The following is an 18,098-nucleotide window of genomic DNA, read 5'->3' as shown; positions in this document are numbered from 1 at the left end:
AAGCCTTCATCATATTACATAGCGCCTTTCCGCCACGTAAGCAGCACTGGAAACAGCAGCAGCATGGACGAATACCCACTGTGAGAACGGCCTGCCCATCCAGAACTGGATACAGATTTTGGGCCACCTTCAGCAAGATGCCCTCCAGTGGAACTTCTCACGAGGCAGCAGTGGCATACTTCTAGGCTGGCCTAATTGAGAAATTATGGACTCCAGTGCCCCAAACAACACTGGTGAGGGAGGAAGAACAACTAGTGCCACTGGCCCCGGGAGGAAATAAGCCTGTCAGGAGGGCCCATCCTCACGGCTCCAAAGGAGAGAGAGAACACACGGGGGGGGGGGGTGCTCAAGCGTCAACAGTGGGCCTTCCTGAAGGCCTCATCAGCTGCCCAGGGTGCCGGCCTGTGCCCAGTTTCCGAATCAGAAGCCTCTATCATGAAATATATGTTCATTTCTGGTTTGGGAAGATGTAATACCTCCTCACCACCCTCCCACTCTTCCTCTGCCCTGCCCTTTGCTCATCCTAATTTTGTGGGTGCATGTGTGTGTTTTTCCTGGCGTTCCCTCTATCACCTAGGTGTTTAAGCCTGTGAGAGCGGGCTTGTCAGTACTGGGCCCCCAGGCAGCTGAGCAGCAAGTCCTGAGAGGACTGGGACCCAGGGTTGGAAGGTGCAACCTGCCTGATCTACAGGAGGGCCAATCCGGAGGCAAGGTCCTTTGCAGGGCTAAGTATGAGCTGAACCACCCATCTAAGGCAGGGCTGGAATAATGTAGGAGCCCAAAGGGTAGGCAACGGGGAAGCTAAAATACTCCAAAGGGGGCAAGCTGATCAACAGAGCGAGAAATAGGCAGAGGCATGTGGAAAGAGACTAGAGAACTGCACCAGCAAGGCCAGAGTCTGCTGTCTGTGCCGGCCTGGAAATATTTAAAGCACTGGTGGGCTACTTGTGGCCCTCCAGATGTTTTAGCCCTAGCCAGCATAGCTAATGGTGAGGGATGCTGGAAGTTGTAGACCAAAACATCTGGAGGGCCACAAGTTACCCACCCCTGATTTAAAATCAGGCTAGGTCAAGAAGAACCAACATAAGAAGCTGCCTTATACCAAGTCAGACCCTTGGTCCATCTAGCCCCACACTGACTGGCAGTGGCTCTCCAGGCTTTCAGGCAGGATTCTTTCCTAGCCCTGGCTGGAAAGCCGGGGATTGAACCAGGGACTTTCTGCATGCAAAGCATGTGCTGTCCCCCTGAGCCGCAGGCCGGATGTGGAGCCATGCAGACACTCCCACTCTTGCTCACTATGGCCTCAAGCGGTTTGCTGCAAGGGGCACCAGCAGCACACGGGCTGTTTTGGAACCTGGTTGATCCTGACAGGGCTCCGGATGGCAAAAGAGGAATCCAGAGAGGGGCTGGTTGCTCTCCAGTTCAGCTGGATTTCAGTGGCGATGATCTCCCAAGACCATTCAAAGTGCAAGTTGCTGATAGCGATAATTAAGCCCTTTCCTTCCTTTGGTGCATTATGATCTTCTCTTCTTCCTCTAGGTTCATTACTGCGCTTTCAAATACTCAGACATGAAAAGAAAAGAAAAAGTCAATTAAGGGTTTATGTTGCCGTGGAAATACCAGGCATTAATGCTTGCCTCCGCCTCACTAAACCATGTCCTGGATCGATATCTTCACATTAAGCCATGAGACAATGTGCAAAGTGCTCGGGAGACACACCAGACAAGCCTTGCAGCCGTCCGTTTGCAGTGAATAAGCACCATCAGAAAGATAGCGATCTATTTGTACTACTGAGCTCTTAAACATAACTGGAACGGGCAAATTATACACAGTATTTCTTCTCCCACCTGCCTCTCCCCCAGATGTATAAAACTTGCTTAAGAATGTATTTTCGATCAGCTCCTGCAGACATTACTCAGTTCGCCATCACTGGGGCTGCTTATAATTATATGATGAAGTTGCTATAGGCCCTTGAATGAGGAAGGACCAAAAAGAACGGCCCATGGCTCAGAGCCTATTTAGATGTTACAGTGATCACATTGCTGTCACCAGCCTCCATCTCTGCCAAACTGAGATGGATGATGAGGGAGGATGACGAGGAGGGATCCTGGCAACTCAGGATCCCTCCTTACATGATGTAGGAGGTCTCCACATGTACATTTGTATCCATAGAAAGCGCCTTGGGACAAATGTCCAATGGATGTTTGTTGAGGAACCACGGTGATGATATGCAGTGAGGACAGTGGGTGAGGCTCACCCATGCAGCCCCACAATCCTCTCTGCCTGTTTGTCCAACGTGTGTGTGTGATGTGTATCCCCCTCCCTTTTCAAACACTTCACTGACCCGCAATGCTTGTGGTATGCTGGTTCCTAGATTCTAGACAGTGGAGGCTGATGACTCCAAAGTCAGTGAGGCAGTGAAGCCACTCCGGGTTTCCGTCAGAACCAGTCAGAACTCTGAAGAAGCTACCTAAGGTGCTTTCAGCCACCCCACCAACATTGGAGCCACCAGCCTCCACTGCTTCTAAACACTGTCCCATCTGTGATGATGTCTGATAAAAGAAATCCATCTGTGATCACCATCTGTGATGATGTCTGATAAAAGAAATCCATAACATCAAAATGCCCATGTTCCGCAATTCTTTGCCACTGTCCCATTGTCCCCCATGCTTACAGGGTGGGAGAAACGCTGATGTCGTCACAATGATGATATCATCCCAGGAAGAACTGTGCGGGAGGAGATATGGGTTGGTGGTCACGCTAGGTTTAGTTAGGTCCTCAATACTTGGGAGATATCAAAGGCGTGGAACTTTCTCTCCTTGGAAGACTGCCAGGCTGCATCTCTCTATCTATCAGGGACTGGGTATGTGTGGCTCTCCAGATACAGCTGGACTGCAACTCCCATAATCACTCAACATTGGCTCTGTTGGCTGGGGCTGATGGGAGTTGCAGTCCATCAACAACTGGAGGACTAGACATTCCCCACTCCTCCTCTATACCTTTTAGGGCTCTGTGAAAACAATTTTTGTTCTGACAGGCTTCGTTAGGGGCCTATATTTTTCTGGCGGCTGCTTTATACTGGTTTTCCATATTCAATGTAGTTGTGTTTGTTACATATTATTTTTAGAGTTGTTCTGAGAGTGGTGATGGGTGTTAGCTCTGCTTAGAGCAGACCCATGAAAATGACTTAAATTAGTATAACATTGGCTACAACCCAACGTGCGTCATACGTTTATGACAATTTATGTGTTTATTTACCTAGCATATTTATTTCCTACTCATCCGCCCAAGGAGCTCAGAGTGCCATACACAGGAATGACCCTACTCACCGCTCAAATTAAAGGGGCTCCCTCCCCCTTATCTTTTGTTTTCAGAAGGCTACAGGAGTGGCCATGATTTGGCTGAAGTGGGCGGAAGCTTGTGGATTTCATTAAGCACCCCTAACTTTTCCCTTGATAACTTGAGTGCTGCCCTATTTTATATATTAATGTATAGTTAGATTTATATCCCCAGCCTTTTTCTCTTGCAAGGAAACCAAGGCAGCTTAAATTCACCTCCTCCTCTCCATTTTACCCTCACAACCACCCTGTGAGATAGGTTAGGCTGAATGTCCCACAACTGACCCAAAGACATCCAGTGAGCTGCATGGCCAAGTGGGGACTAGAACTCGGATCTCTCGAGTCCCAGTCCAACATTCTAAGAACTGCTTCATACTGGCTAATTTAGGCTGAGAAAGGTGTGTTTGGCCCAAAGTCACTCCACAAATTTCATAGTAAAGCAGGGATCTGAATATGGCTTGCCCTGTCCGGAGCATTTTTAGCATGCCTATTTTTTAATTAATGATTTATTATAAAATTGCAACAAAACAAAGCCATGTAGAGGGGAAAAAATGTAACCAGCATTACTTTGTTGTTGCATCACTTTGGGCACTGAAAAAAAAAAAGAGAAGGCTGTATAAAAATTATAGAAATGAATAGCAGATTGTGTCCTTTGTAGCGATACTGTCCCTAATGTTTCCTGTTAAAGAAGATTACTGAGATTTGGCCCTGACCTTATATGATATTCTGTTCTTCGATCTGGCCGTCTCTGATCTTTCAGAGGAGGGGTAACCAAATGGTGGCCCATGAGCAGGATCAAAGCCCTGACAAAAGGTTATCTGGATCCTCGTGGCCCAGCTCAGTTTTAATCATGTTTTAGGTAAGCAATTCTGCTCAGTTTCCCTTTTAAGTTTTTTTTTAAAAAAGGGCAAATGATTCTGGATGTGTATTTAATATTAGTTGCTGTCTTGCTAAGTTATGCACATTCTGGAAAGACAAAGAAACACATTTTGAGAAGATCTTTCAGGAAACACATTCACTCAACAGCTTCACACGCACACACACCCCACGCACACAATTATAACTCACATAACTATGATCAGAACACATTTATTTGATTTACACCCCGCTTTTCCACCAAGAAAATGGATCTCAAGGCAGCTAACAATCATAAGAAGTTTTTTAAAAATTACAATTAAAAACTTAGTTAAAACATTAACAGGTACCTAAAAAACACACAACAAAAACAGAATAAAGCAGCACCCAACCTAGCAAACCAGCTTACATGCCAAAGGCTTGCTTGAATAAAAACATCTTTGCCTGCAGGTGAAAGGTCAGTAGAGAGGGAGCCAACCTAGCCTCCCTGGGGAAGGAGTTCCACAGCCTGGGAGCAGCCACTGAGAAGGCCCTGTATTGCGTTGCTAGGAAACGAGCCTCTGAAGGCAGCAGTTCCAAGAGAAAGGCCTACCCCAAAGTTCTTTAAACCTAGGCTGACTCATACGGGAGAAGGAAGTCTTTCAAGTAGCTGCCAAATACCTGCGAAACAGAGCTGGGTGATGATGGCAGTGTTATTGCAGACAACACTGCCATCACCTTATGTCCAGGGCAGAGGTCAGACTACTCCAGGCCCCGGCCTAGTGCCTGGAGAATATAGGGGCCCCTAAGAATACAGGAGTCACCCACATCCTCCTCAGATAGGGAAAAGAAATCAACAAAAAGACCGTCCTGGGCAGAATGCAGAGGCCACACATGCACACACACACATACATGCACGTACACATGTGCGCGCACACAGAGAGACACACAAAACTGTTCCCAAATTATTTTGTTCCTACTTACTAATATAAAGGACCCGTGTTCTAGAGAGAAACAAGCAAAATGTTGTCTAAAAAGGTTGCAACTTACAACCCACTTACTCTAGAGCAGACCCATTGACTTTAACAGCGCCACACCAAAGTACATGAGGATTAAAAGGTGCGTCAGGCCTCTCTAGTGTCCAAGACCCTATCTGGCTACTGAAACAGGAGAATTGTGTGCATCGTAGATCTTTGCTTGCAGCAGGTCAATGCTGGCTTTGCACAGGCTCTTTGAAAAAAACACTCTGCGACTATTATGTTGTAAAGCCCCTGACTGAAAAGCCCACTCTGAGCCTCCGGCCTTAAGGGAGGCCCCCTTTGGGCGCTTGTTCCCCCTTCTGAACAACATATGTAACTGCTAGCACATGAAGGCCAGAAGATAATGTTCCTGTTGTGGCAAATCTACAACAGCTGGGTCAGACCCCAGCTAGCCAGTTAAAAAAAAAAACCTATATGCTGAGGAAGAGGCAGTTTTCTTACCTGCTTGGCCTAGAATTGCCTTGCGCAATGCCCAAATTGTACTCTCAAGTAGCTACAAAACAGCTTCCATGTAGTGTTACACAACACAGAGCAAGGAAGTCCCCTCTCTTTCACCCTTCCCGTTACACACACTAGAAGTTGAGGGCTGTTTTCAAGTCATATCCCTCAATGGCCTCATGTCGGAGTCCTGAAAGTTGAAGAGGATGGGGCAAGCCTTGAAGCAGACGGTGATTTTATATGTCAGGAGAGGAACAATTCTTTTCCTCCCAGTTCCCCAACTCTGCAGTATTTCATTTAGTATACAAAGCCAAACAATTCGCTGCTCCCTCTAGCGGGCACAAAAGGCTCAAACCTCTTGTCATTCATAAAATTGCTGAATGAAAACATAGCTTTGCTAACCAGACACTACACCTGATTCTGTGCTGGTAAAACTGCCAAATCACTGGTAATGTAGCACCATCAAGACAGGTAATCAAAAACAAAAAACAGAGGGGGCATCCATACTGTAATGCAGACTGAAGGATGTTTACCATCTGTAAATAAACAATCTATGAAATAAGGGATTTCTGGCAACTATGCCGTCTGGAAGGAAGCTGTTGAAAAAATAATAAATCAAGAAGGACTGTATTCCAGAACAGAATATTTCAATTAAGAGAATATGAAAAGTCTAACAATAAAGAGTCTAGGGAGGCATGTAATGTCGTGAAATGTAGATACCACAAGACTTTTTGTTGTATGGAGTGGTAAATGTTAAATAGAACTAAAATGTTGTCTTTAATTTTACATACAATATTTTTATTACTATTCCAAGTTTCCAACTAAAGGACTGCTCACTTCCTCCCTCTCCAGCCTCAAACTGCAGTTTAAAATCCTGACTAATTCTGGAGCTGGTGATCAGTTTCCTCATTTGGGTGAAACAGGAAACTATGGTTAATTAGTGACTTCCCGACAATGCAGGGAGATGCGAAGGGTCTGCCTGCATGGGCAAAACACTCATGCATATCTCAGCTTAATAAGCAGAACTATGGAATGTCCAAACACAGCCATACTCTTGATTAGATTCTCCAAACACTAACAGCTCAATCTTATAAATGTTTTAAGAATTAAGTCCCACTGAGGCCACAATTCTATACTCATTTACCTGGGAGCAAGTCCCATGGAACGCAATGGGCCTTGCTTTTAAGTAGACATGTATAGGAAGTGTGCATCCCAAGGAGGTGTGCATAGGATCGCAGCCTAATTAGGCCTTAGTGAGCGAGTCTAAATTGCACTAAGCAAAGTAGGGCTTACTTCAGTCTAAACATACATAGGATTGGGCTGTAATTTGACTCAGTGAGTTCGCGAAAGTTGTGGTAAGCCTTCTGGAAGAGAGATATACCTCCTGCTCTCATCCACAAACCATTCAAAGAAGCACATTTGGAATTAACATAAATTAATCACCCTCACCTTCAACAGGAAGAGAACATGAGCCATGAAATATGTAAGCATTGTGACTGCCTTCTTTTTAATAGATGTAGGCCTACATTCCAGGGGACTGGAAACAAAGCCCTATGAAGACAGACTGAAAGAACTGGGCATGTTTAGCCTTGAGAAGACTGAGGGGAGATATGATAGCGCTCTTCAAGTACTTGAAACGTTGTCACAGAGAGGAAGGCCAGGGTCTCTTCTCGATCATCCCAGAGTGCAGGACACGGAATAAGGGGCTCAAGTGACAGGAAGCCAGATTCCAGCTGAACATTAGGAAAAACTTCCTGACTGTTAGAGCAATACAACAATGGAACCAATGACCTAGGGAGGTGGTGGGCTCTCCCACACTGGAGGCATTCAAGAGGAGGCTGGACAGCCATCTGTCAGGGATGCTCTGACTTGGATTCCTGCATTGAGCAGGGGGTTGGACTCGATGGCCTTGTAGGCCCCTTCCAACCCTACTATTCTAAGATTCTATGATTCTACAATCTTGAATTTAAGGAAATCAGCATATGTGCTTTCTGGATCATACTGTGAGATCACAAACCTTAACCTGCTTCTTTCCCTCTTGTTTTAGTGACAGCACAATCAACCAAACGAACCCAAGATAAACAACACTTTTCAAAGATCCTAGTGGAAAGCATCCATAGGACTGTTATCTGGGATGTCTTGGTATCATTTCAAATAATAACAGGAATTTACAATTGAATGGAGCCCTATTAACATTCTATGGAGAAGGGAATGCTAGTTTATCCTATACCCATGACAATGTTCTAGCCCCACTACCCCCAGACCCATCCACCCACAGTGTGAAAGAATACAGTATACCAACTGCAAAGCCAATCCTTGTACGTGGGCTAAAACATTTGCAAGCTCACTCTCACCCGAAAGCAACCTTCCTCCACCTGGCACCTTCCAGATGTGTTGGATGACAAGTCCCAGCATCCCCAAGCAGCATGGCCTGGGATGATGGGAGTTGCCATCTACCACCTCTGGAAAGCCCCCGGTTGGGGAAGGCTGCCCTAAAATATTCCAGAAATCGGGAGTTATATCCCAATCCTGAACGGATTTATTCTGAAGCAAGCCTGAGTGATTTCACCTAAGGAAGTATGTTAGGAATGGCAAGTCAGTGTTCCTAAGCCGCATACAGCCCTCTCCAAGTGCGTGTTTGCACCGAAGTAAGCCCTGCTGAGTTCAACAGGGCTAGCTTCCAAGTAAACACACATATTTCATGTTCTCACTGCTCCATTCTTACTAATCCCCCCCCCCCCCTTATACTTGGAGAGGGGAGCGGGGGGACACAAACCAAACCGCCTGAATTATTTGCAACTTATTTAGTTTACTTAACACCGCCAGTGAGCACGAAGGAAAGGATTTCAACCCGAACCCTCGCGCGCCACAGTCTGAACGGAACTTCTCCCTAATCCCATTTTACTGAAGGGCAGAAGAGCAACGAGCAGGGGAAGCGGGTCTGTTTCACGTACACGGCGTCCCGCTCCTCGCGTATTCTCGCGCGTGGGGGCGGAGGGGGCGACAGCTCGCGGTGGTCCTCAGCGCATCGCCGCGATAATCCCCCACCACCACCTGCCCCCCCCCCGCCTCCCCACACAGCGCCCTCGGAAATCTGCTAGGTGATTGGATTACCTCCCTTTCAACGGAGGGGGCGGGCGGGAAGGAGCGGACTAGGAAGTACAACGTGTAATGATGCAATCCCTCCAACCACGTGTTCCGGAGCCGCGCTGTTGACTTTGGTCAGGTCTCCTTAGGAGTAAGCGGGCCGAGGCTCGCGGCAGGGCCCCCGGGAGACGGGAAGGCCTACTCATGAGTAAATGCGCGCGCAAAGCATCTGCATCCCTTGCCCGCTGCTCCGGATCTCCGATCCAAAAATGGGGTTTGGGGGGAATGAAGTGCATTCGAATGATGGGGCCGGTCTTAGAATCATGGGGCCAAGTCAAGGCGTCGAGGGTGGGGCCGTCCGAACATGTTTACCCAGAAGTGTAAATCGCATTCACTTCCATGGGATTTACTCCTAGGTAGGTGTGCACGCGACGGCAGCCTTCATCGATCTGGCGCGGTCCTCCTAGAAAGCCCCTTCGAATTGACCCGAATGTTCTCATTGGCCCTTTGGGATTTCAGCCAAATGAAACCGTCCCGGGCTTCCTCCCCCTCCCCTTTACACGGCCGCACGCGCAAGAGCATTTACTCGCGAGTAATCCCCCTGAGCAACCGACGGAGTTGACGCGCATAAGCGGTGAGAAAAACCTGCCAAGAGGAGACGTCTCCGTAAGAAGCTGAGGGGGGGGGGGGAAGGGTCCGAACCCTCAACAAGCCTCCTCTGAAGTAAACGGCGCGTTTGCTCGGCAACCGGCCTGACGCGACGGAGCTCCGCAGGCGTGTATCAGCAAAGAGATCATCCGAGCCGCGCTCCCGTACGCGCGTTTACAAAGGAGCACAAGCCCCGTCCAGCTTAAGGGAGGGACTGACTTCCGAGCATGCATGCGTGGGGTAGGGCTGCTCGGATCCTGGTCGAGCATTTCTCTTTGTCCGCGGGTCACAGTTCTTCCCCCCAGTTCTGTCCCCCCCCCCCCGGAGAAAACAATTCTTGGAAGAACAGCCCGATCCCCTCCACTCTGCTGGGGTCCTTGGAAGAGTTCTGCGACAGCCCCGTCCGCGTAACAAAACGGAAAGGGGGCGGGGGGGCGAGCGCGGCAGCTGGATCGGCGGACGGGCTTTTCCCCTCCTCCGGCTGGTGCGGCCCTTTTGAATACCTGCCGCCGCTTCGCTGCGAGCGCCGAGGCGCAGGGAGCCGGGGAGGGCGAGCGAACGGAGCCGGGGAGGGCGAGCCAATGAGCAGGGACCGGATGCGATATATCCTCTGGGACAACAACTGCTCTGTTCCTCCTCAGATCCACATGACGCCATTTACTGCTGCTTGTGCGGAGAGATCAGCCTGCCTCCTCCGGAAAGAAGAGGGAAAAGGGGAGAAAAAAGAAAGAGGGGGGAGGAGGCAGCGAGCGAGAAGGAGGGGAGGGGAGCGGGAGCAGAGCGAGCAGAAAAGCGCTGAACCTCTCAGAGGACGGATCTCAAACCTGCCTTCCTGCAAACACACAGCCAGCAGCAGCAGCAGCTCTGAAAGCCCGCTGATTTTTTTCCCTCCCCCTTGAGAAGCCACCGCCACCCCTTCTCCTCTCTCTCCCCCCCACCCACCCCCAATTTGCAATCCACAAAGCTGCCTTGGAGAAAACACACGCACTCACGTACAACACACACTCCCAGAGGAAAAGACAGAGAGAGAGAGAGAGAGAGATCACCAACCACTTCGTACAAAACGAAATAATAATAAGGCAACCCCCCCCCCCCAAAAGATTCAAACTGCTTTCAACCGATCGGAGCTGGGACGCAAAAACTGCCCTTTGCTGGAAGGACTGCGCGACCTCTCCAAGCAACCTTTGGGATCTTTACGTAGCTTTGATTTTATTTTTTAAGAACCACTTTCTGTCGCTCGCCTGGGCTCCCCTTTGCCCTCGCCCCCTCCCCTCCATGTATGATGCATTAAGAGAAAGTGACTTGGGATTGACGAATCGGCCTCTTGTTCATTGAGAAAAAAAAGCGACAAGGAAATCAACGTGTGTGATTGCAAAGGAGGAAAAGAAAACACCTCGTTCCATCTGGAAAAGAGGGCTTTTTAACATTCTTTCTACTTTTCGTATGTGGTTGTTTTGCTTGCTATTTATTATCATTTTTCCCTGGTGAAGAGGGAAGGGAGGGCTGGACCAACCCCCCCAACAACTTTGTTGTGGATTTTCTTTTTACGTCTCAATGATTCTTGCTTGCAACCTGGACTTGAAGTGAGTTTGGAACAGAAGAGCCGCTTCTGTTCTCATCTTCTCTTTTATTTCCTTTTGGCTTTGGGGTTGGATTTACTCGCCAACCGCAGGAAGAAGAAAATCCGGGGCGGGGGGGGGGAGAGGTGTGGGGAGGAGGGTTGGTCGTTTCTACTGCGAGAGCCTTTTCCCCTTCTTAGCAAGCTTCTTTTTAAAACAACAAAACAGATTGTTTGCAAAGAAAAGTTGGGGAAATGTAGATTTCAGGCCGATCCTCTTCATACAAGTTCTATGGGATTTCCCCCCTTTTCTTTCCTCTCTCCGATTCACAGAGAGTGATTGAAAATGGGGTGTGTGCGCGTTTTAGGGAGATTGCTTGCGGGGGGGGGGAGAATGGGAATTTCTAGGATGGGAATTGATCACTTAGTTCCTTCTGGCTTTGGCGGATTACTGTGCGTTCCTTCCCCCTACTGCGGATGACTTTACAAGGGAGGGAACCCCTTGCACCATCGCCATTGGGGGCTGGTGTTGTTTAAAAGGGCGGAAATCTGCCCTCAGGTTAAAGCTATTCCTGCAGGAGCTTTTGAGAGCAGCTCAGTTCTCTGATTTGTGCATGCAGGCAGCGAGACACCGTTTCAGAAACGTGTTCCTGAGGACTGGAACTTTTTCAGCCCTCTTGCTTAAAGAGCTTGTGAAGTTTGGATTTGAGAACAAATATCTAACTGAGCGCTCTCTCGCTCTCTCTCTCTCTCTCTCAAAAGCCTCGGTTTCTCTGGTACTGCTTAGATGCAAGCCTATCTCGTGCTTAGTCGCCCTCTTTTAAACGTGTGCAGTTGGAAGGTTCTCTCGGTGCAATTCGGAAGTGAGCGAACGCCGTGTGTGTGTGTGTGTGTGTGTATTTAATATGGGGGGGGGGAGGGATAAAGGGTAGAATCTCCCACTGCCAGATTGTCTTACGAATAGTACCTTTTGACATCCCCCCCCCTTTTTTTTTTCCTTTACTGCTTTGGAAATGGCTGGCGATCTTTAGTTTTAAAACTGCCTTAATTTGCCCACCACACTTTCCTGCTACATAGACTGATTATTTAGCCCTCAGTATGGCGAGGGGGGCGTTCAGATGAGGGGTGTAAAAGACGGATACGTTCAGTGATGATGAAGGGTGTTTTAAAGGCCCCTACAAGAATCCAGAATCTTCTTTTAAGATTGAAATTGCTCGTTGTCGTCTCTAATTTGTAAAGAGACATGGTGTAAGAAAAGCTGGGTGTACACCGTATAGAGGCTTCTTCGAATTTCCAAAAGACACTTCTCTCAATTTGACTGCAGAATTATTTGGCAAACGTGTGTGTGTGTGTGGGGGGGGGGGGCGGGGGCATTTCTACCTTTCCAAGTGAATGGACTTTTGACTTTTGGAGATCAGCACGGTTGTTAGTACATACGTACCTACCAACAAATACTTAATATGCGATACAGAGAACTTTTCGAGAGGGTTTTTTGTTTGCCTGTAACAACTGTGTAATATGAGGGAAATAATGTGCGTGTTATTTATAAATAATGTGCGTGGGGGGCGGGGGGGGGAGGGAAATTACCCCTGTCTTGTTAAGGATGTTTCGAGGTGGGAATGAGCCTTTCCTAGACAATCTAATTCCGGAGATGGTTGTTATGCAAAAGAAAGAAAGAAAAAAGTTCAGAGTGCTACTTTGTAATTCATGAGATGGGGATTTGCTTGAAATTTACACAAATTAGACCAAATGTCGAGCAAGCGTTCTCTGGGGTTGGGGTGGGGGATTTCCTGTCAGAATTGACTTCTTGGGAGTTGGAGCTGGTGGGATTTGCTGGCATTTGGGTCGGGGTGCGTGTGGGGGGGGGATCCGTCTCCTTACCTGCCTTGAAGGTGCTGTGAATGGAGCAGCTATATAGGACGCTTTACATAACTGAGGTGGGGAAGAGCCCTTCCCCATCTCCTGCTGGGAGGAGAAAGGAAAAGAGGCTGCAAGGCTCTCCTGATAAGGCAATCGCATTAGAAGCCCCACTCTCTTCCCCCCACCTCCTCCTCCTCCCACCAGGATGTCTCCTGTTTACCGCCAGGTTGTCTGCCTTCCAGTGGGGCTTCCTTTGAACAGTGTCAGGGCAGCCTAGAGGAAAATGAGCAGGTTGCTGGGATCCCACCTGCTAGGCTGATTTGGTTTTATGCGTGCAAGGAAGAAGCCTGCAATAAGAAAGCAAGGAGTGATGCCCACGGGCGGGGCGGGGCGCGCCGGGTGTGGGGGAGCGCGAAGATGCGGGTCCAATCTTTTCTAAGACGAGGCTTTATCGGAGATTCTGGACGGACTCGCAGCCCGATCAAGTGCATGTTTACTTGGAAGTAGGTTTCACACCAACGATTGTAGTCCTACAGTTTCTAGATCTTACATTTTGTTTTCTTATTCAGCTTTAAAAAAGAAAAAGAAAAAAAAAGATTAGCGAGTATGTGGTCATTGGAAAGGAGAGGACTATGGCATGTTTCCACCCCCACCCCCCCAATAATTAAAGTAGATTTTTGGGTGGATGTTTGTTTTGCTTTGGATGCAAATGCAAGGCAGAATTTAGGTATTCTTCAGAAAGAGGCCCCATAGAGTTTAATAGGGCTTACTTGCAAGTAAGTGGACATAGGCTTGCAGTGATCAGATGCATGTGTATGTAGAAATGATCAGCGCAGTAAGTTCCCCTAAATTCAGCGGGCCATACTCCCAGGCATGCATAGGATTGCAGTGAGACTATAATGTGTTTAATATAGTTTGCCTTTAGCTGTAACGCTATGCACTACATGTTAGGCTTTGCAAGTGTTAGCCTTACTAATTTGAGAGAAATCAGGATTGTTCAGCCTGACTGTTTTCTAGTTATATATTGACAGTTTTGTTACTCTTTGTGTCTGGTTTATTGAGTTTCCATACTAAGTAATGTGCTGTAGGTAGCGTAGTTTAAGTTGAAGCAATATTATAATGTCATGCGTGGAATCGTGTGGTTTATAGATTGCATGCAGGTTATTTGTGTATTGGAAGCCAAACCACCTTTTCTGGTAATGTCCAGGAAGTTAATGGATTATCTCTGGGTGTTATAAATGCACAATGAAAACTCTTACAGGGCTTAGCACTGTAACGTTCAGGTACTGGTACTTAGAATTGCAAAGCAGTACACAAATACAAAAGTTCTGGGGAGAGAGGTTTTGTTTATACTGCTGACATTTCCAGGTTGCATTGACTCGCTTAAGACTAAGATCAAAAACTGAATTGCTCCGTAGTGTTTTTCTTGGTGCTGTTGCAGCGAAACGTAAACTTTCCTTTTTGTGTCGTGTTTAAGCTCAGTGTGCAAAGAAGACAGCCTACCAGAATTTCTGCTAGATTTGCACAGGATGGGATGATCAGTTGTTCTGTCATCAGCTGGACCCGTTTTGCTTGCAGACACAACAGTATCATGTGAAGGAGAAAGAAGTCACCACTCACCATGGCCGAGGCTGCCCTCCTGTGCGCTCTTAATTGGGATTAACTTCCCCAGTGAAGTCAGTGGTAGCTGTCTGCATGTGAATACTTACAGGATTGGGCTGTACGTGTGTTTTAAAATCTTATGATCTGGGAGGATTGGTCAACAGTTTGAAACACCTAAAATGTCTAGAGCCATAAATAGACATCTTGGCAGGGACACGCAAGGTCTCTTCACACATTATGGGTTTAGGTGTGCACCTAAATATATAAAGAGTGAATGAGATACACAGATGCTCGCAAACAGACATATCATACAAGTATATGTGTCAGGGTGCCAGGACTGGCTGCATGCAGCACTCAGGTTTGTAGTTTGCAACGTATGAAATAGCCTTAAGAGAAGTGTCAACAGTGTCAACATGCAAGTTTGTGTTAACAGAAAAAATCCTATATTACTCTTTACTTTTGATAGTGAACCAAAACCAAAATGATTCTGCAGAGATGTGATTGTATCAGGGATAGAGCATTTAGAGTCCTGGAAAATTCATTCTTTTCCAGGGCAACTCTCCCATCCAAGTTGACATGACTTTGCTTTCAGTAGGTGTTGTGATGTGTGTAATATTAAGTCCTGTTGCATAGAAAAACTACAGTGACCCTGCAAATATGCTTGGAAACATAACAGTCAAAACTAATTTCCTTTTCCTTTTCCCTAGGATTTCAGATGTGTTCTAGGCTTCCTGGAGTGATCACTCTTCAGGGTACTGATGGAGACCAGAGCTCAGAATGGCAGCGGGTCACAGTCCTTGCTACAGGGTCAGCATGACAGTGGAAGGCAGTATGGAGAATCTGACCTGAGGGATGTTCTGGCACAACAAGTTCACGTCTTGTCCTTGGACCAGATCAAAGCTATCCGAAATACAAATGAATACACGGAACCTCCGACGGTTGCTCCGCGGCCTGGGGTGAAACCAGCACCACGTCCACAGCTCCAGCACAAAAATGAAAGACCACATGGATTGACGGAACAACGTCATCATAACAGGGTCCAGCATCCCCAGGTCCATGTTTCTTCCTGGGTACCACTGTCCCGTTCCATTAGTACAGCCAGCACTGGCTCACGGGGCAGTACCAGGACAAGTACAAGTAGTAACTCATCAGAACAGAGACTTCTCGGGTCATCTTTGGGGACAGTTGTTGACGGGATAATCCGAGTGCAACCTAAGCCGGAGCTGAAAGCAAGTGAGCTCAAGCCCCCGAGCAAAGAAGATCTGTGTCTGCATGCCTACAGGTGTGAGGACTGCGGGAAATGTAAGTGTAAGGAGTGCACTTATCCACGAACTCTTCCGTCCTGCTGGATCTGTGATAAGCAGTGTCTTTGCTCTGCCCAGAATGTGGTTGATTATGGGACTTGCGTTTGCTGTGTGAAGGGGCTTTTCTACCACTGCTCCAACGATGACGAGGACAACTGCGCTGATAACCCTTGTTCGTGTAGCCAGTCCCACTGCTGCACTCGGTGGTCCACCATGGGAGTGGTGTCTCTCGTTCTGCCTTGCTTATGGTGTTATCTGCCAGCTAAGGGCTGCCTTAAATTGTGCCAGGGCTGTTACGACCAGGTCAACAGGCCAGGCTGTCGCTGTAAACACTCCAACACAGTTTGCTGCAAAGTTCCCCATGTCCCACCCAGAAACTTTGAAAAGCCGACATAGCATCACTAATCGGGAGGATGATGACAAATAATAAGGATTCTTCTTTTAACACATATGCAGCCAACTAAACAAGTGATAATTGTGGCACTGTTTGTTAAGAGGATTGGGGGTGGGGTACATTGAGGTTTGCAGTGACCTGCTTTTCCTGTGTGTGTTTGCATGGGTCAGCTTAATGGATATGCTTGTTAGAATCCACCCAGTGGAGATCAGGATGGGGATATACTCCATGGGACCCAAATATTGCATAAGCTAACGCAACTCAGACACTCCTAGGCGATCTGTTGTGCTGTGTGCGCGCGTGTGTGCGCGTGTGCGTGTGTTTCTTTAAAAAATGAATAGTACATTTGTAAATTAGAAAACTACTTCACCTGACTCCCAATTATTTTCTGCCAGAGATGTGCTATATTTTTGTATATAGGATATTTTCAACTGTGAAAACATGAGTGTCATAGAATATATGGCACAGGTCACAAAATATTATACTAATATGTTGTACATTCAAAAGAATGTGAATCAATCAGTATGTTTTAGATTGTATTTTGCCTTACAGAAGACCTTCAGTTGCAAGACTCTGATTTTCCCCCTTTTGAACTTCATGTATATTGTACAGTTACAGTAAAATGCAGTCTTTATTTTCTAATTTTTCAACATATTGTTTAGTGTAAAGAATATTTATTTGAAGTTTTATTATTTTATAAAAAAGAAATATTTATTTTAAGAGGCATCTTACAAATTTCACCCCTTTTTATGAGGATGCTACAGTTGCTGCAAATAAGGGGTGAAAGATACATATGTTCCCTATAAAATAGAAAATATATTAACGTTTGAAATTAAACTGGGCTGCTTGTCATTCTTTTCCCCCCTGAATTGAAATGTTCCTTATGTAATGGAGGCATTTCTGAAGGTTGAAGAAAATATGAGGAAAAAGCATTAAATCATTTCTGAAAACTGTTGTTTGATAGACATGGGATCCTTTAATATGTCAAAAGATGCTGGGTTAATAGAAGTAATGGATGCTAAGGAGAGAAAGTCAACATAAAATTAACAGGTGAACGTTTATGCCTTGAACTAGACATTACCTTAACTATGTAGCTTCCATTGGGGGGTGGGGGGGAGGCAGTCACATGTCCAGTTTTTCCCTTCTCGCTTGTTTAGTTGTTTCGTAAGTTCCAGCATTATTCATTTCCCCACCCATTGCCTATATGACAGCCAATGATGTGGAGCGGGGCTGGGGAATGTCATGAGGGCAGGACATGGGGCACTGTACTAGATGTTAATGGAGCAAGAGGCAAATAAGTAGATGCACGGCTACTGTTTTTAGCAGCCACGTAAATATCATAATGTCTGATTCTGGCCTGTGTTAATTGCTCCTGAACTGTCTGTTTATGAAAAGTGCAAAAACGCTAGCACCAAAACCTCAGAATGAAGAAGAGGCAGTTAATCAGTTTAAACTCTTAATGCCAAGAATCTGTAGGCAAAAGAATGTGCCATAGGGAGTTAGAAATCTGAATGCAGTCCAGTTTATGCCACGTGTTTGACTGGCATGTGAAACAAAAATTGCTTGGTTGATTTGTCACTGGCGGCTGACCTCTTTTCTGACCTCCACGGAGGTCAGGATTCTTCTCCTGCCAAGTTCCCCACCAGAAATCTAAAAAATGATTTACCTATCTGTATTAACAACAAACTTGACAATGTTTTGCTTGTTGTTCAAAGCACACGCCTCCAGGTCTACAGTTCATGCGTTGTTTGTGTAGCTGACAAAGAAACAACCTGCCACAGATTGTGTGTGTGTATATGTGTGCATTGAGGGGAGGGTTATTTTTACAAAATCACACAGACTCAGCAGACAAGTGAAAGAGCTCTGGAGTTTCTCTGAATCCTCTCTGACCTGAAACAAAGTTAAATTAAGAGCATAAGAATTGCCTTCCTGGAACAGGCCATGGGTTCCAAATAGTCCAGAATTCTGGTTCCAGCAGTGGCCTATCAGAAGCCT

General features: G+C 46.7%; 1 protein-coding gene across 6 annotated transcripts; it reads left to right on the top strand.

Moving 5' to 3' along the window:
• The first annotated feature begins 8,548 nt into the window (after positions 1-8,548).
• Positions 8,549-17,049, top strand: SPRY2 (sprouty RTK signaling antagonist 2). Of its 6 annotated transcripts, none has more exons than XM_084841820.1 (3): positions 13,030-13,306; positions 14,281-14,523; positions 15,113-16,931. In XM_084841820.1, the coding sequence occupies exon 3, from the start codon at positions 15,164-15,166 to the stop codon at positions 16,103-16,105; it is 942 nt and encodes a 313-aa protein (XP_084697946.1). In that variant the 5' UTR covers positions 13,030-13,306; positions 14,281-14,523; positions 15,113-15,163; the 3' UTR covers positions 16,106-16,931. The 6 variants fall into 6 exon arrangements, with proteins under 6 accessions (XP_084697949.1, XP_084697948.1, XP_084697944.1 ...); XM_084841821.1 differs by having other exon boundaries at positions 13,101-13,306; positions 14,281-14,479; positions 15,113-16,937; XM_084841823.1 differs by lacking the exons at positions 13,030-13,306; positions 14,281-14,523 and adding an exon at positions 8,549-8,751.
• The last annotated feature ends 1,049 nt before the right edge of the window (positions 17,050-18,098 follow it).

The sequence above is a fragment of the Heloderma suspectum genome, chromosome 3 (genome assembly GCF_057233095.1).
Source record: "Heloderma suspectum isolate Gila_16-S chromosome 3, 16-S_ref, whole genome shotgun sequence".
NCBI classification, from domain to species: domain Eukaryota; kingdom Metazoa; phylum Chordata; class Lepidosauria; order Squamata; family Helodermatidae; genus Heloderma; species Heloderma suspectum.
This window is presented reverse-complemented; position numbering and strand designations above follow the sequence as displayed.